The sequence below is a fragment of the Tachyglossus aculeatus genome, chromosome X4, assembly GCF_015852505.1.
Source record: "Tachyglossus aculeatus isolate mTacAcu1 chromosome X4, mTacAcu1.pri, whole genome shotgun sequence".
Classification (NCBI taxonomy): Eukaryota; Metazoa; Chordata; class Mammalia; order Monotremata; family Tachyglossidae; genus Tachyglossus; species Tachyglossus aculeatus.
This window is the reverse complement of record NC_052098.1, coordinates 29,905,261-29,924,634: the sequence shown is the minus strand read 5'-3', so window position 1 is coordinate 29,924,634 and position 19,374 is coordinate 29,905,261. Positions and strand designations below refer to the sequence as shown.

General features: G+C 41.3%; 1 protein-coding gene across 1 annotated transcript in view; it reads right to left on the bottom strand.

Annotated features, from left to right (window-relative positions):
* The window catches only part of LOC119947870 (atrial natriuretic peptide receptor 1-like), an 80,832-nt gene that overhangs the window by 22,301 nt on the left and 39,157 nt on the right, over positions 1-19,374 (bottom strand). The window contains exons 11-18 of the mRNA XM_038769523.1: positions 17,982-18,068; positions 14,131-14,274; positions 12,839-12,960; positions 11,760-11,901; positions 9,079-9,127; positions 6,239-6,343; positions 4,914-5,033; positions 4,378-4,471 (exon numbers count right to left, since the gene is read on the bottom strand). Coding sequence (XP_038625451.1) covers positions 4,378-4,471; positions 4,914-5,033; positions 6,239-6,343; positions 9,079-9,127; positions 11,760-11,901; positions 12,839-12,960; positions 14,131-14,274; positions 17,982-18,068 — 863 coding nt within the window. The remainder of the gene's footprint in view (positions 1-4,377; positions 4,472-4,913; positions 5,034-6,238; positions 6,344-9,078; positions 9,128-11,759; positions 11,902-12,838; positions 12,961-14,130; positions 14,275-17,981; positions 18,069-19,374) is intronic.

Below are 19,374 nucleotides of genomic sequence, written 5' to 3'. Positions count from 1 at the left end.
ACAAAGGAGAGAAGAAGATATGGGATGTGCCTGCTTCCATTAAATGGCAGCTTGGCCAGAAAAAACCAAGTCCAGGCCTAAAGGCCCATCACATTCCATCTCTTGGTATTACAACACTCCTAGAGGCTCTAGTCACTAGAGTTACTCTTGTTCATTTAAACATAGTGGTTAGGAAACAATCAGACAGGCCTAGAAACAAAACAGCTCAGAGGGCATGGTTGGATGAGCAGGGACTCATGTAAGGCACAGACCACTGTGCTTCCACAACACTTATCCTGTGCTTCTGCTGGCCCAAACAAGTTAAATACATATGACACCTGTCCTCAAGATGCCTATGCAAGTTCATCCCTGCGTGCTTTAACTCTGCCCTCTCCTCTGCCTGGTAAAGTCATTTCTCCATCTTTAATCGACTTCCATGCCCATTGCCCTCACTGGTTGTTCCAGATGTTTAACTCCCTCCTCAAACCCCAGGTCCCTCTGCTTCCCTGATCTCTTGCCCCTAATGACTTGGCCACCTACTCTATTGAGAAAATTGAAACCATCAGGGGTGATCTCCCTAAAACCTCCCCTGCACCTCTCCAGTCCATCCTTACTGCTACCTTCTTCAACTCTCCCATCTTTCCCAGCAGTACCTCAAGAAGAAATCTCCTGCCTTCTCTCAAAATCCACTCCCTCAATCTGCATATCCAACCCCATTCCTTCACACCTTATCAAAGCATTTCCTCCCTCCCTTCCTTCCTCCATGACCATCGTCTTCAACTACTTGCTCTCCAGTGACTTTTTCCCCACTGTTTTCAAACATGCTCATGTCTCCCCTGTCCTAAAAAAAACCCTCCCTTGACCCCATGACTCCCTCCAGTTATTGCCCTATCTCCCTCCTACCATTCCTCTCCAAACTCCTTGAGCGAGTTGCCTACACCTGCTGTTTCCAGTTCCTCTCCTCCAATTCTCCCCTTGACCCACTCCAAACTGGCTTCCGCCCCCTGACTCCACAGAAACTGCCCTGTCAAAGGTCACAAATGATCTCCTTCTTGCCAAATCCAATGGGCTCTATTCTATCCTAATCCTCCTTGACCACTCAACTGCCTTTGACTCCATTCAACCTTGACTTCACTGACACTGTCCTCTCCTGGTTCTCCTCCTATCTCTCCAGATGCTCAGTCTCAGTCTCTTTCGTGGGCTTTTCAGCCTGCCACCCCCTAACAGTGTGTGTACGTGAGTGTGGGTGTCCCTCAAGGTTCAGTTCTGGGTATCCTTCTATTCTCCATCTACACACACTCTCTTGGAGAACTCATTCACTCCCATGGCTTCAACTACCATCTCTATGCAAATGATTCCCAAATCTTTATCTCCAACCCTGATCTCTCTCCTCTGCAGTCTCGTTTCTTCTACTTTGATGTCTTGCTGACACCTCAAACTTAACATATCCAAAACAGAAGTCCTTGTCTTCCCACCCAAACCCTGTCCTCCCATGACTTTCCCAACACTGTAGACAGCACAACCATCCTTCCTGTCTCACTAGCCTGTAACATTTGTGTTATCCTTGGCTCATCTCTCTTATTCTGAGTAGCAGCATGGGCTTGGGAGTCAGAGGACATGAGTTCTAATCCCAGCTCTGCCACTTATCTGCTGTGTGACCTTGGGCAAGTCACTTCACGTCTCTGTGCCTCAGTTACCTCATCTTCAAAATGGGGATGAAGACTGTGAGCCCCATGTGGGACAGGGACAGTACTTAGAATAATGCTTGGCATACAGTAAACACTTAACAAATACCGTTATTATTATTATTACTATTATTCAACCCACATATTCAATCTGTCATTAAATCCTGTCGATTCAACCTTCATAAAATTGCTAAACTCTGGCCTTTCCTCTCCATCCAAACTGCTACTATGTTAATCCAAGCACTTATTCTATCCTGCCTTGATTACTGTGCCAGCCTCCTTGCTGACCTGCCTGCTTCCTGTCTCTCCTCACTGCAATCCAGACTTCATTCAATCAGTCAGTCAATTGTATTTATTGAGTGTATACTGTGTGCAGAGAACTGTACTAAGTGCTTGGGAGGGATCAGTTTTCTACAGAAACGTTCAGTCCATGTCTCCCTTCTTTTCAAGAACCTCCGGTGGTTGCCCATTCACCTCGCACCAAACAGAAACTCCTTACCATTGGCTTTAAAGCACGCAGTGAACTTGCCCCCTCCAGTCTTACCTTGCTGGTTTCCATGCCCACCCCACATGCTTCACTCCTACTCACTGTGCCTAGATCTTGTCTACTCACTGATGACCTCTCCCCCAACATTCCGCCTTTGGCCTGTTATGCCCTCCCTCTTCATATCCTACAGATGACTATTCTCCCCACCTTCAAAGCCTTACTGAAGGCATAGCTCCACCAAGAGGCCTTCCTTGACTAAACCTCTCATTCCCCCTACTCCCTCTCCCTTCTGTGGCACCCCTGACATTGGATTCGCACCCTTTATTCACCCCTCCCTCAGCTCTTCAACACTTATGTACCTATCCACAATTTATTTATATTAATATCTGTCTCCCCCACTAATAATAATAATAATGACATTTATTAAGTGCTTACTATGTTCAAAGCACTGTTCTAAGCGCTGGGGAGGTTACAAGGTGATCAGGTTGTCCCACGGGGGTTTCACAGTCTTAATCCCCATTTTACAGATGAGGTAACTGAGGCACAGAGAAGTTAAGTGACTTGCCCAAAGTCACACAGCTGACAGTTGGTGGAGCCGGGATTTGAACCCATGACCTCTGACTCCAAACCCCAGGCTCTTTCCACTGAGCCATGCTGCTTCTCCACTAGACTGTAAACTCACTGTGGTCAGGGAACATGTCTACCAACTTTGTTTTATTGTACTCTCCCAAATGCTTAGTACAGTGCCCTGCTCACAGTAAGTAGAGAAGCAGCATGGCTTAGTGGAAAAACCACGGGCTTGGGAGTCAGAGGTTGAGGGTTCTGATCCCAGATCCACCATTTATCAGCTGTGTGACTTTGAGCAAGTCACTTAACTTTGTGCTTCAGTTACCTCATCTGTAAAATGGGGATTAAGACTGTGAGTCCCACGTGGGACAACCTGATTACCTTGCATCTACTCCAGTGCTTAGAAAAGTGATTAGCACATAGTAAGCACTTAACAAATACCATCATTATTATTATTAAGCACTCAATAAATAGAATTTACTGATAACGATTGATCGATATGACAATATCAATGTCAGTGAAAGTTTTGCTAATGAGAGATTCAGGAAATGCATACAAAATCAGAGTAAACACATCTCAAGGGTAAAATAATCCTGCAGTGTAAGGCGTTTTGCAGTGTAGTTGGGTCATAAATTTGAAAGGTCACCAAAACAAAAAAAAGACAAAAAATGGTGCTTTTCTGTCAAGTGTTTCATTTGTTCCTCCAAGCCTGACTATTGAAATATAACATGAAAAGCCTTGTGGTTGGTGGAGTAAGCAAAATTTGCTAAGATTTCAATGCCAGCTTTAGGTGAGAAACTAAAATCATAGTGATTTAGTGGACACATTTTGGTGCTCATTTGGTTTGAGGGAAGCATGGGACCCCTGGAGGGATAAAGAATGAATATTTATTTGAGTTGCATATAAAAAAAAATCTAAATTTACAGCACGATAATATAGGGTGATATGATATTTTCCTAATTCCTTTTGGAATTTTAGATTCCAAAGGCTAAGGTTGATCTACATATTCATAACTAACCTAGATATATAGCAAATGATTATAAATGAACAGCAATATGATACTGTATAACCAAAGTATGTAATTAATTGGTGATTGAATACTGCTCCTTTTTCTAAATACCCCATGATTGTAATTTACACCAATAGTCTCTATAAGTGACGGTGTTTATACACATTCTATTGAAAGTAATATTTTCATGACTCTGAGTATGGGTTTGCAGAAAATTCAAGGAAGAAGAAATTCTCCAGCTTTTGTGTGAGTGAACTAACAGAACTTCCCTGGTCCTTATGTTCAATGCCAATGCATACTGGAGGCTGTTCACGTGGCAGCTCTTTGAATAGTTCTGGTAATAGTCTACATTAAATAGAGAGAGCCAGAAAACTAGGGATTTAAATAAAGATGCCTCCCATTGGTAATGAATGTATCAGTGGGGAGGCCAAAATTTGTCACAGATCCTTGGAGATTTAGCATAGAGCAACAAGGGCTGTAAGGGGGGACCCTTAGAGGGATAATGGCATGTGTCATTCAAGTGCTTGGTACAGTGCTCTGCAAACAGTAAGTGCTTAATAAATATAACTAATGATTATCTACCACTTGGGGTATTCGATAGCATGGACATAGAATTTCTTTCTCCATTTCAGTGACAGTCATTAACTTACTGTACAACAAGCGATCAGTCTTTTGTTTTTCATGCATTAGGTCCTGGGTTCTTTCTGCTACCAAAACTTCCAGGTGTTTGCTGTATTTCTCCATCTAGGCATCACAAAGGTAGAAGTTACTGCCCAGGATCACTAGTCCCTACACAATGTTAAGATTCACTGGATCTTTGAAAAGCTCTCCGATTTGCACTTCCCAAAGACAATGGAAGACCACCGGGAGTTGGGAATCTTGTCTTTGTTATCACCATTTCATTAGGATCCAACAGAGTCAAAGCCTCTGAAACTCTGAGGAATAAGACTCATATTTCATTGAGCTGTTCCTTGAATGCTGAAGTACATTCATTCATTCATTCATTCAATCGTATTTATTGAGCGCTTACTGTGTGCAGAGCACTGTACTAAGCACTTGGGAAGTACAAATCGGCAACAGAGACGGTCCCTACCCAACATCTTTCAGCCTGCTGATAATGGTCATTTATGATATGGAATGTTGGTGAAGGTAATTTAGGATGGGCAGTTAGGCAGGTGACACTTACCAGAGTCATCATCATATCCACAGGACTCACTTTATTGGGATTCATCTTGTGTAACAGCTTCTTGATTTGCTCAAATGTAGGTCTTTGGGCAGGATTATTTTTCCTGCATCTCCTGATTAACTGTAGATGTTACAAGGAGGGGTAAAACGTTATGACTGGCTGTCATTACAGATCCCCTATGATACCTCACTGATCAGTCAATCAATCATATTTACTGAGCACTTATTGTGTGCAGAGCACTGTACTTAGTGCTAGGAGAGTACACTATAACACAGTTGGTAGACATGTTCCCTGCCCACAAGGAGCAGCATGGTCTAGTGGAAAGAGCATGGTCCTGGGAATCAGAGGACCTGGGTTCTAATCCCAGTTCAGGAATCAGAGGACCTGGGTTCTAATCCCAGCTCTGACACTTACCTGTTGTATGATCCTGGGCAAGACACTTAAATTATCTGGAACAGAAGCTTGTTCTCTGACTGGTTGTGGCTTTTCCACTTTAGCAAAGAATTTGTCCAGCTTTGGTTGAACAGTAGCCTTCTGCTTTACTTTGAAAAGTACCTTGCAGTAGGCCAAATCCTTCTAAGCCCCTGTCAACTCTCAAAGCACACTGCTCAGGGCCTCACAGGCTATTGTGAGAAGCAGTGTGGCTCAGTGGAAAGAGCACGGGTTTGGGAGTCAGAGGTCATAGGTTCAAATCCCAGCTCCATCAATTGTCAGCTTGAGCAAGTCACTTAGCTTCTCTGTGCCTCAGTTACCTTATCTGTAAAATGGGGATTAAGACTGTGAGCCCCACGTGGGACAACCTGATCACCTTGTATCCTACTCAGCACATAGAACAGTGTTTTGCATATAGTAAGCACTTAACAAATGCCATCATTATCATTATTATTATTATTGCTCACAAGCCTGGATGCCAGGATCATTCCAAGATGGAGTGACACATTTTGAGCTACATCACTGGAATGACAACAGCACCTGCAGCAGGAGTCCTCATATAATCTTGGGAAGGCTAGTTGCTGTGGGAGCCATTGCTGTGGCTACAGATACGCCTTGATTCTTTGATACTTACCTCACCCCCAGCCCCCAGAACTCATGTAGACATCCTTATACTCTGCAATTTCCCCTATCTATAATTTATTTTAATGTCTGTCTCTCCCTCTAAATTGTATGTTCCTTGTAGACAGAGATATATCTACCAACTCTGTTGTATTGAACTCTCCCAAGCGATTAGTATAGCACTCAATAAGTACTCAATAAATGCCAATCATTGATCAACTGATTAAAAATGAATCCAAATAGTACATTGAGACAGCTTGTCCCATTCTCACCTCTGCATACTCTGAAGGGCACGGACAGGAATCTTCAGACTTCCCAGTAATTAATTCTTGCAGAGGGAGACATAAAGAATACTCTACTGAATGATACTCTTCTTTCTGGAGTAGAGAAGGAAAACAGAGGTTTTTCAAGAGAACAGGGCAGTTTTAACATTAAAAGAAATCAATAATGTAGTGCTAAACTGACAATACCAAAGTAAGAAAGGAAAGTAAAGGAAACACTTTTTTATGGTATTCATTAAGCATTTACTATGTGCCAGGCACTGTACTAAGCACTGGGGTAGATACAGTTAATCAGGTTGGACACAGTCCATGTCCTACATGAGGATCACAGTCTTAATCCCCATTTTACAGATGAGGTAACTGAGGCACAGAGAAGTGAAGTGACATCTCAAGTCACATAGCATACAAGTGGCAGAGCCGGAATTAGCACCCAGGTCCTTCTGACTCCCAAGCCTGTGCTCTATCTTCTTTACACAGAGAGTGGTAAATATGGAATTTGTTACTAGAGTGAGTTGTGCAGATAGAGAATAGCAGTAGATTCAAGAGGGGTTTGGCTTAATTCATGAACAAGTAGTCCAGAATTGGTTACTACAGGGACAGTTTGGGATGCTGCTAGTACATAATTAATGGTTGGCTCAGCATCACTCGCCCTCTCTCATCCCTGCCCGTTGTGTTCCTGATGGGACTGTGGATTCAAGAAGTGATTTGACAGGCAAGGGTGTAGCATGTTGCAAAGTACATGGAAGAAATTTACAGACAAAACTCATTTATAGTGAAAATAACTGCAGTGCAGTGCTGATGTTGGGCCATAATGTCATAGACCAGCATGCAGTTGCCAGGACTGCTACTTTGGAATCTGCTGTAGTCTTCCCTCCCTATGTTAGCTAGCTATTTTCAAGATTCCTTCTGAGTGTGTCCACTACTTGAGACACCATAGGTGGTTCTGAGATCAGAAACCTTCACTACTGATGGCATAGCTCCACCAGGTACTTCCTTACTTCTGCTTGCTTGGATAGACTATTGGCCTCCCCCAGAAATAGCATTGGCAGCAGTTTGATCTCTAGTTATTCCACATTGGCAAATTGAGGCAGCTGCTTTCAAATCTACCACTTCACTTGGACACTATGTTGCACTTAAACTTAATGGTGGGTTTTGATGGACTCTGTGCCTAATCTGTAAAATGGAAATTGACTGTGAGCCCCATGTGGGACAAGGACTGTGTCCAACCTGATTAATTTGTATCCACCCCAAGTGCTTAGTACAGTGTCTGGCATATAGTAAGTGCTTAACCAATACCATGGGGGGAAAAAAAAGGTCCATTCCCTTTACCGATGGGAGCTGCTGTCAGTACTTTGGGGAGAGAGCCCAAAAGATATCTTTCCCCTTATTTGCATCTTTTGAGAGATGCAAATTGGACAGGAGGTTTGCCAAGCAAATGTAGCCTTTGGATGAAGAGGGGATTATACTGCAGGAATACAGTATCTTACAGGGTTCCAAAGATTAGGAGGAGGAGGAGGAGGAAGAGGAAGAGAAAGAGAAGGAGGAGGAGAACAAGTAGGAGGAGGAGAAGGGGAAGGAGGAGAAGGGGGAGGAGGAGCAGGAGGAGGAGGAGCAGGAGAAAGAGGAGGAGATTATCCATCAGGAAGCAGCCTAGGACTGCTCCAGAAAGTACAAAAATGGCCTCCTCTCATGGAGTCTACACTAGTGTCATGGAGCATTAATGAGTAGCCAGTGGAATGAATGCCTTCAGGAACTAGAAGGACCAGGTGTCAGCAGCATGAATCAGTTACCATGGCAAATAATGATACATAAATTGTGGTGTATACCCTGTAGAATCATGCTTAAATTCCATTGTAGGATTTAATAATGATAAAATACCTTGTTTTTCATAAAAAGGAGATAATCAGGCTAGACAAGGAGGTAGGACTGGTTTAATTACATGAATATTATGGTAATTACCATAATACATATTCTTCATCACTCTTACAAAATTGGAACTAAGACATTTTCTGATTACATCCTTTCATTCTGTTGCCTTTTCCTATTACCTTTACATTGCATTTTTGTGAAGCAGCAGGAAACATTTATGACTGAGATTACACTGGATTTCATTTGCAAACTCTGCAATTTGCTTTTGAGACCCAACACAGAAGTAGATTTTAGCCAAAATAGTCCATTCTTTCTACAGATATCGAAAATAATCCATGTGAAAAAAGATCAGCAAAAAATAAAATATTTTATTTTCTCCTGATCTATTTTTTAACATTAATGTAATTTGCAAAAGTAAAACACAAGACCTAAATGTTTACAAAATTGAGTGGGACTCTTTCCCCAAATCAAACAACAAGAATTTGATGAACAATGATATACTGAAATGGATATTTTTAGTAGAACAAAAGTCCAGGTTCTACATCTTCTCTGGTTGAAATATGGTCAAAGCTACCAAATCCCAGAGGATGTGACTGTTCCGAACTAAGCCTGAGTATTTTTAGTGCCTTTCTTTTTGAATTCAATATTCTGAGCTCTATGGGGAAAAGCCTCCTTAACACTTGGGAGACCTGGAACTTACAGGATAAGACATTGTTCTTACTTCACCTCTTTCTCCCCTAAAATCCAAACATTTATAGTTTCAGAAGTCCATGCTTTACAAACTTGCAGGAGTAAATCAGAGACATGGTATTGTTCTCTGGAAAAAACCACTTCAGTAGGACTCTGAAGGAAGAAAGTTTGCTCTCAGCTCAGCCAGAGACTCACGTTTGTGTGAGGTCATAGTGAATGCAGAGGATAGTTCCTCAGTGGTTTATTTGAAGGACATAAAATTAAAGTCTTACCGGCACAGGGTCATTTCTTGTCGCAATCTCCAAAAGGATGATGGCATAGCTGCAGAAAGACACCCAGACCACTTAGAGGAGAAAATCTTCATCATGACTTATAAAGAAAACTTGGGGATTCTCATAGGTCACTTTATCAAGGTAGCTCAAAGCAATATGGAGATTTGAAAAGCATCTGGAGAATTTAATCAAAGATCATTTAGGTTCCAAAGTGAATTTTAGGGGGCCTAAATTGCCCAGTTTAGCTTTATTCATTCAATTGCATTTATTGACGACTTACTGTGTGCGGAGCACTGTACTAAGTGCTTATATTATCCAGATTCTCCAGATGCTTTAAAGAATCCCCACATCACTTGGTGCTACGTAGACATCTTTGGCTTGCATTTGGGGAATACTTTGAAAACTTTGTTTCTGATTTGTGCTACTTTTCCATAGATATAGTATTGGCCCATCCCCCACCCACCCCAAGTCATGAAATGTGTGGGAATCCAATAAGCATAAACTTAACCAGCATCTAGCAAATTACACACATTTGTACTGAAGTCTAGCTATGTCTACATTGGTATGGATGTCTGTCGACACCTCAAACTTAAATGTGTCCAAATCAGAACTCTTCATCTTCTCACCCAAATCTTGTCTTCCCCCATCTTTCTTCTCATTGTAGACAACATCAATATCCTCCCTGCCTCATAAGCCTGTTACAAATGCCATTAAAAAACAAAAGTGTTGCAAATTTCCCCCTCAACATAGTTTGATGTGACCAGATGAAGCATATTGGACAGAATGGTCATGGATTTGGGGGTTCTGTCCCTTCATGAAAAATCTCCTGTGGGACTTATTAAGGTCCTGCTCCTAAATGGGATGGCAGGAGACCTGACAGCTGCAGCAATGATGGTGGTGGGGCAGTAGCCAGGAAGTGGGGAAGAAGAGCAGAGGTAGCCAAACTTCCCTCAACCCATGTTCCCCCTCCTCTTCCTCCTCCTGCTGCCACCACAGCCACCATGTAAACACAGGCATGGACACTTCCCAGCCACATCCTGGAATTTTCTGGCTCAGCACATTGCCTTCAAAGTTCTTCAAAATAGCCTTTTCCTCAAAGATACACTCCCTGATTTAATTCTCACCTACCTCATCATCAATGGTATTCACTGAGTATCTACTGTATGCAGAACACTGTACTCAGTGCTTGAGATAGTACAATATAGCAGAATTGGAAGACATATTCACTACCCACAACAAATTTACAGTCTAGAGGGGGACACAGACAGTAATATAAAGAAAAGATTTATAATATGTAATCTATATATATGTAAATAAGTGTAGTGGGGTTGAGGATGGGGTAAATATCAAATGTTCAAAGGTCATAGATCCAAGTGCATCGATGACACAGAACGGAGAGGGAGCTGGGAAAAAAAGGGCTTAATCAGGGAAGGCCTCCTGGAGGAGATGTGAACTTAATAAGGTTTTGAACATGGGAGAGCGGTGGTCTGGCATATACTCATTCATTTATTCATTCAATCATATTAATTGAGCACTTACTATGTGCAGGGCACTGTACGCAGTGCTTGGAAAGTACAATTCAGCAGCAAATAGAAGCAATCCCTACCCAACAGCGGGCAAGGGGAGGGGAAGGGAGTTCTAGGCTAGAGGGAGGACATGGGAAGGGTGTCGGTGGTGACATAGGTGAGACCAGGGCACAGCGAGTAAGTTTAAGTGCTTAATACAGTGCTCTGCACACAGTAAACGCTCAATAAATATGACTGAATGAATGGTGCTAGAGGAGCGAAGTGTGTGGGCTAAACTGTAGTAGGAGATCAGTGAGGTAAGGGGTGGGGGGTGAACTAATTGAGTGCTTTAAAGCCAAAGGTAAAGAGTTTCTGCTTTACATGGCAGCAGATGGCAACCTTTTGAGGTGCTTGAGGAGTAGGAAGACATGGACTGAACTTTTTTTTTTAGAAAAATGATCCATGCAGCACAGAGCACTTATTGTGTTCAGTGCACCATACTAAATGTTTGGGAGAGTACAATAGAAGAAGAAAAAGACGTGATCTCTGACCATAAAGAGCTAACAATCTAGCAAATCCTAATAGACTGTGAGTCCCATGTGGGACATGGACTGTGTCCAACCTGATTAGCTTGCATCTATCTCAGCACTTAGTACATTGCCTGGCACATGGTAAGTGCTTCACAAATACCATTAAAAAAAACAAAGAATCATGCCATCCCATCAGCCACCCTTAGCATTCATGTACATAGCCATTCATTTATTATTTCCTTTTGCTTTTATCACTTGTACCACTGCTCTTATTCTTTTACTTACTGCATGATTGATCATTTCAGGTAATTAGTGGCATTTATTGAGCACTTATTCCATGCTGAGCACTGTTCTAAGTGCTTGGGAGAGTACAATACAACAGAAATGGTAGACACCATCCCTGCCCCCAAGGTGCTTACAGTCCTAAGTCCACTTGACTCCCTAATTAGAATGCAAGCTGCTTATGGGCAGGGACTGTGTCTTTTTCTTCTGTTGTACACTCCCAAGTGTCTAATTGATTTCTCTGCCCACAATAGATGATCAGTAAATGATGTCGCTTTTGTTGATGATGAGGGTGATGATAAAAAATAGATTTATGTCTAATCAGTCATTAGTGAATATTTAAGCAGAAAAGGACAAGGATCACCTGTATATATCCCCCAGTGCAGATGGTTCTAAATTTGTTATCAAGTGAGCTTCTGGTGCCAAATACATTTGCCTTAACCGTTGTTGATAGGAACTAAAATCATCATATGAATCCTCTTTTCTATATGATTGCAAACCAAAATCTATTCAAAAGAAAAAGTAAAATAAGAACTCAGTACCAACATCCTTTGGCAACTATGTTATGATTAATAACACAATTATTATATTAGCAATGAAATCAGTATTATTTATGATTTGAGTAAGTGTCTATGAAGTGTAGGAATAGGTGACATTGTCATTTCAAAAACCAACAAAGACTTCTCTACCTGATAACTGAGTATAAGTGAGACTGATTGTGAGCATCAAACTGGAGATAAAGAAAAATTTTTCAGTGATATTTATTGAGTGCTTACTGTGTGCAGAGCACTCTACCAAGTGCTTGGGAGAGTTGGTAGACACATTCCCTGCCCACAACGAGCTTACAGTCTAGAGGGGGAGACAGACACTATTATAAATAAATAAATGGTATTGTTCTCAAATTTGTAAAGGAGTCATTTGGAGAAAGCGAGACAAGAAAAACCTCCCTGTTGTCATTTCCCATGTTGATGCTTCCCTATCTAATCAAAAGATAGTATCTTACTAGAGAAGCAATGTTAATGGATGAAAAGTGCACTGGACTATGAATAAGGAAGATGTAGGTTCCTCTCTTAGGTCTTGTTATTTTAGAGTATTGAAAGGAGGTTAAGAAGGACTGATTTGAAATATAAACATAAATGTACGTAGTCTTGCCTATAGTTTGCACTATGAAATTATGAGATTCTTCTATTTATTTTCTGTATCGTGCTTATTTTGGAGAACCACATCCATCTCATAAACCATATTACTATTACCACAATTTTTTTTTCAAAGCTAACCCCGCACAACAACCCGGGCCAGTCTTCTGACCTGTAGAATGAGGATAATTATATCAGCCTCCCTTGTGTGTAAGTGTTGAGAGATGAGGTACTCTATGATCCTTGGCTGAAAAATTATTTTCAAAGATGAAAGAAGAGGTACAGAATCTTCTTTTTTTTCCTTTACCTGAAATTTTACAAACCCAGCGATCATCTATCACACAGTTATTAGATTTTAGCCGTCCATGGTACATTTTGTGCTGATGGAGATAAGCCATTCCTTGGGCAATGTCTGTAGCAAAAGAAAACCTGAAAGACAGAATGACCCAGGGTGTTATACACACATCTGAAGGCAGGCTTTGAGACCAATATTATTAGGATTCCAAGATAAAATGTTGAGCTGACAACTTCCAAATCCTGTACTCTTCAACAGCATGAACAAAACTCCTTATGTCTAATCTGAGGAAGAAATTTTTTCTTTTTAATTTTTTGTTTTTTCCTTTTTTGCCCTGATCTTGACCCTAGGAAGCAATTGGACAGAGCAATAACTTGAAAAACCAAAGGAAGAAATGATGATGAAGAATAAGCACCTCAAGGAGACCTGTGCAGTTCCATTTTTTACAGGACAACTGTGCACATCTACTGTGAGAACCTGAGACAGTTTGTTAAATTGTACTCTCCCAAGCAGTACAGTACAGTGCTACTATTGCACACAATAATCACTAAATAAATATGATTGACTTACTTTTCCAAAGAGAAAATATTGCATGACAATTTTAAACCACACATTTTCTGTCATAACCAGTGCTTAATCAGTACTATGAGAAGTTCTGGGGAGCTGTTATCGTTTCCTCTGATTAATCCGTTTTCTCATAAAAGGTCTGAGAGTGAGGCATGGAGGAAGGGGCGGAGAGAAGGAGAGAGGTTTCGGAAGCAGGTTCTGCTTCTTCTGGCCAACATCACTCACACGTAGCTCTCAGGTTCTTGACAGGCTCTAGCCCTCCCCTCTACTCACTAGGGATAAAAAGTGCCAGGATTCTTTCTCAAGGTGTAGAGCTCTGGAAATGGTTCCGGTGTTTTGCCATCATGTCCTGGGCCTTAGTCCTGGCAAACCTAGGACAAACTAAGCCCTGGTTAATTAACCTACTTGGAATAATAAGCATAACGGCATTCATTAAGCTCTTACTACGCACTAAGCCCTGCGGTCAAAATAAAGTTATGAGATTAGACACAGTCTTTGCCTCACATAGGCCTCCCAATCAATCTTAGCCCCCTTTGACAACTGAGGAATTTGAAGCCCAGAGCAGTGAAGTGACTTGCCCAAGGTCACAGAGCAGGCTAGCAGAGGAGCCAGAACTTGAACCCAGGTCCTGTGCTCTTTCCACCAGGCCTCACAACTGGGTAATGAGCAGGGGGATGTAGGACAGTGATCTGGCCTGATGGCTATATGGCTGATCATTTACAAAATTTGTCTCTTACCGAAAGCCCCAGTTGAGAGGAATATCCTCATTGAGCAAAACATCATTCAGGCTTCCCTTTGGACAATATTCAGTCACAATGGCAATATTTGGCACTTCGATACACCCTCCAATGAATTTGCAGAGGTTTGGATGATCAAGTTCTCTGTGAAAAATCATAAAGAAGCAGATAGAAATAATGCCCTACTCAAATTCTAAGTTTTCTATTAAAAAAAAAAAACAAAGAAAAAACCCAAGCAAACAACAATCCTTAATTTTTCTGACCACTTAAAGGAAAGTAATTACAAAGATTAAAGGATATGGTAAAAATGTGCTTGTATACTCAGCCAATATCAAAGCAATGTTGATTCAGGCCTACAAGTGAGTTGGAACAAGTTAACGATGAAAGTAGCTGTTATTGTTATTAATATTAGTAGTAGTAGTCTTATCACCCCAAGGTTATTATTCTGGTTCATCCTAAAATTCAAATGTTGTGGCTGAAGGGCTGGTCATACTCAGGCATTGTAAATAGCAAGATAAGCAATAAGTCTTTTTTTTGTCTTTAGGAGTTTGTGAAGAGATTGCTATGCAAGCAGCATTTCATGTTATTAAGGTTAGAAACAACTGAAGAGAAAGCAATGCTGGGGTTGTGTGGAAAAGAAGAAAATCTCAACATCAGTGAAATAAATCTCATTTTTTTCCAAAATGTTCTATATCAGATAATTTTTTCTCTTTGTTTTATCTGACTACGGGGGTGGTGGGAAATGCAGTTTTCACCCACTTTTTAGTTGTCTCTCATATATTAAATTTGACTGAAGATTTCCATGTACTTCATACAGCACCCACCATATTTTAAGGCATGTAAATAACAAGTTTATCATCAAAATTGGGTTTTGTCATTGAATTAACAAAACATCAAATTTCATCTCATTCTTTTCCATCTGAGTCAAAGCCCCTGATCTAATTTATTAATGCTACATTTCCCAAAATGTATCCCAGAAATGTTCTCTTTCAGATTACATGGATCTAGAGTTTCTGGTAATGAAGTTCTGGAATAGTCTCTCTCTATCCTAGACTGCAACTGTGTCAAGTTCAAGCTTTACACACACACACACAAAAAAAAAAAAACAAACAAAACTTAAGCATTACAGAACTAGAATTAAAGTCCTGTTTTATAACAATAGCTTTTGATGTTCTGCCAGGGCATTTTCTGTGTAATTTCTCTTTGGAGATCAGCTTTCTTTTCTAGCATGAGAATGTTTGACTTCACTACTAACAAGTGTAGGATCCTTTAATTTTGGAGGTTATTCTTGTCCCCTAGCTTGGACAGATTTATCAATTTATCAGTTAACTGCCCCCAGTTCCCTGTTGCTGTTTATCTTCACAAAAAGCCAGGTATTTCTGAATTCCCCTGGCTTTAAAGGAAAGATGAAGAGCTGCTTTTGTGTAGCACCGCTAATGGCATTACAAACATAGGTTATTTATTGTGAAATCTCCAATACTCAGGGATGTTAACTGGCCAGTGATGAGTGAGAATCTTTGGGATTTTTTTAATGTAGTAGTTATGATATTGGATCAAAGAAGATACATAAATTCAATTGTCATTAATGAAACCTGAAAATGCCTAGAAGTAAACATGGCATTTGAGACTGAGTCCAGGAAGGGGATAAATAAAATAGATTTGTCAGTGGATTGCTTCTCTGCTGAATGAAAAAAATATGGACTTTGATCTTTTCTTTTTTTTTTATCCCGTAGCACTCCTCAAGAACTGGGAATACATATTTAAAAATAGAACGCCTCCCTTTCCAAATGCCACTCAAATAAAACTTTAGAAAAGGATTAATTGGAATAAACCCAGGACAATTGCCTGCTAAAGCATGGTGGGACAGCAATTCTGGCACCTTTTAATCCAGCTCCATTTTCCTAGGCTGGAGCTGGAGGAGTTGGCATAGGCAGAGCAGGGCCGGCTTCAGATGGAAAGCGAGAGAGGCAGTGGCTTCAGGGCATGCCATCAGAGGGGGCGGTTGTGGGGCAGCTGCACTTGGAAAATAGAAAGCTCCCAGCCTCCCTCTGCCCAACTCAGAACTGGTGTTTGTGTAACAGGGACCTGGGAGGGGAATGCAATGGCTCTGGATCCAGAGGTCGGGGCCAGGTGTTCCCCCCTACTACCCACCCCCACCACCAAAAAAAAAAGGTCTCTAGATTTGGGTGGACTGCAGTAATAATAATAATAATAATAATTTTGATATTTCTTAAGCATTTACTATGTGCAAAGCACTGTTCTAAGCACTGGGGAGGATACAAGGTGATCAAGTTGTTCCATGTGGGCTCACAATCTTAATCCCCATTTTACAGATGAGGTAACTGAGGCACAGAGAAGTTAAGTGACTTGCCCAAAGTCACACAGCTGACAAGCGGCAGAGTTGGGATTTGAACCCATGACCTATGACTCCCAAGCCCATGCCCTTTCCACTGAGCCACACTGCTTCTCATTGTGTATAAATATCATTATATTGTGCTGTATGCCTGGCCTAATGCATGCAGTGCCATGTGAGTCGGGGCAGCCATCATGGACAGCAACCTTTCTTTCCCATCTCAAGATGATCAAGTATCTAAAGCAGCCCTGAAGCCAAACTCCATTAAGCTATCTGCTTGACTTGAATGGCTATGAAAAGAAACCCTACAGCTTCTCCTCTTGGAACCCTTTTGAATGAATGAACCAGAGATGTGCCTAGCTCTACATGAGCTACAACAGGACTGTATTTTTTAACTCTCCTCCTGTCCCATAAAGAGCTCAGAGTGGAATGGGACAGGCTTCCAGGGGATGGAACCTACAGGCAGCAGGCCAAACATCAGGAGAGGAAGACAGAGAGAAGAAAAGAGACAGTGAGAGAGCTGAGGGACAGGGGTAACAGATATACACACACACACGTATATATGGACACACAATAGTAATAATTACGGTATTTGTTAAGTGCTTGCTATATGCCAAGCACTGTTCTAAGCAGTGGGGTAGATATGAGGTAATCAGGTTGGATACAGTCCCTGTCCCACATGGGGCTCAATCTTAATCCCCATTTTACAGATGAGGTAACTGAGGCACAGAGAACCTAAGTGACTTGCACAAGGTCACACAGCAGATAAGAGGCAGAGCCAGGATTAGAACCCACTTCCTTTGACCCTGAAGCCTATGCTCTTGCCACTAGGCCATGCTGCTTCGCAAGACAAATACACTTACCTATACCCCATAAGCACTCACCCAGCTGCCACTGCTTCTCATCCAAAGAAACCACCGGTGACCACCTTCTGTTGGTGGCAATGGAAGAGAAAGTGCAGGAGGAGGTTGGGCTGCAGGGTCAATTCTCTTCCACTTACATACAATTGCTTTGCCACTGCCCTCTTAACCCTTCTCACCACCACAGACAAAATCAGTTCTTTAAGGGGATCCATGGGTGGCAGATGGTAGACCAAAAAGTTATTGATCTTCCCATCTATTTTAGGATGGAACTTCTTATTCTATCCCCCACTCTTACTCTGGCATCCAGCATTTATTTTAAATACCTCCACACGAAGACCAGGTAAACCCTGTGGTAACCATTACCTCTGCCAACCATGTAGAACAGCTCTTATGAATAGGGATTCTTTTGGAAAGGAGATGTTCCCAAATACGGTTTGTTTCCTTTGAAAGTAATTCCATTTTGAAAGTTTTAAAAGATCAAAATTTGAAAATCCATTTCAAAATTGGAGCTACAGTCTACATCAAGTGCACCTGACAACCAGATCATATAATTACCCTGCATTACAGATTTTTTAATGGAAGGAATTCTTGAAAAAAAACCAAACAAAAAAAAAACTATCAGCATGTTTCCCTACCTCACTTGTTTTACTTCACTACGTATACCTTTGGAGAGGGCAAATGTTTTCTTCATTATTTTCTTAATGGCCACAGTTCTACCATCACTGCAAAAAGAAAAAAAAACACTTAAAATGTGTTTACAAGGCATCTAAACTGTATTTATTTGGCACCATTTTTTTTTTACTAAAAGCTCAGTGATTATGATTGTACGTGCTGTACTCCAACCACAAAATCAGTTTGACCTAGCAGATGTCTGGGCCACCCACTCCGGGAAAGACCAGACTGTGCATTTGTAAAAATTGTGGTAAATTTGTTAAGCATTTAGTTTGTGTCCACCACTGTACTTAGCCCTAGGGTGAATACGAATGAATCAGGTTGGACACATCCCTGTCTCACATGGGGCTAGCAATCTAAGTAAGAGGGAGAACAGGTATTGAATCTCCTATTTCACAGATGAGGAAAATGAGGACCAGAGAAGTAAAGTGACTTGCCCAGGGTCACACAGCAGGCATGTGGCAGAGCTGGGAGTGGAATACAAGTCCTCTGACTCCCAGTCCCTATAGCTGAAAAGTTTTGAGTAGGAAAATACTTGTCAGGAGGTAGTGACTACATTGTATTCCCTGTAACAGAATTGGAAAATCAGCCCTATCTGATAGATTACTCCTTCAGAGGCAAATAAAAGAAGAGGAGGAGTGGGGAGTTGGGGATATTCATCTCAAGGACTGAATTCAAGAAGGGGTAAGGCAGTAAGAAGAATAAAGAGGAGCAAGGAGTGAAATAGAGTCACTAGGGAATTCACACTAACATGAAATTCGGTCCGTGGCTCCCAGTTCTTTTCAGGTTCAATCCTTATGCTGGACCAGATGCCCTTCCGGTCTCTCAATCTCTCCTTCCTCTTCTCCCTTGTTATACACCCCTTAACACCTTAGAGAGGTCTTCTGATTATTTATTCAGGATTTTAAGGAAGCTAAGGTAAAGCACCCTACCAGGAGAATTCGCCTCATGGTTCTAATCTGAACCAATTTGACCATGAAGGGAGCTAATCCTAGTTAACTGTATTTTCACTCCTTGCCTTCATCTTTTCTGGCAGTATTGAACAGTGAATGCAATGGCTTGAAGTTAATAAAAGCAAAACAAGTCGATACATTTCCCTAGGATTAAGTTTATCTTCCAAAAATGGAATCTAGCATGTTCAGATGAAAAAGGGAGGACTACAAACTGGTAATTTTAACAGAAAATGGATTTGACTCCATCGTCCATCCTCTTAAATACTGTAGACTTCCTTGAGGAATGGCAGAAAAAGGCAAAAGCATTTTTTGCTGGGGAGGTGGGGGTTGGCCAAGAATGATCTTTTCAGAATAAACAAATATCTCAGTTATCAGCTATTCCAAGCACTGATCAGGAAAGATG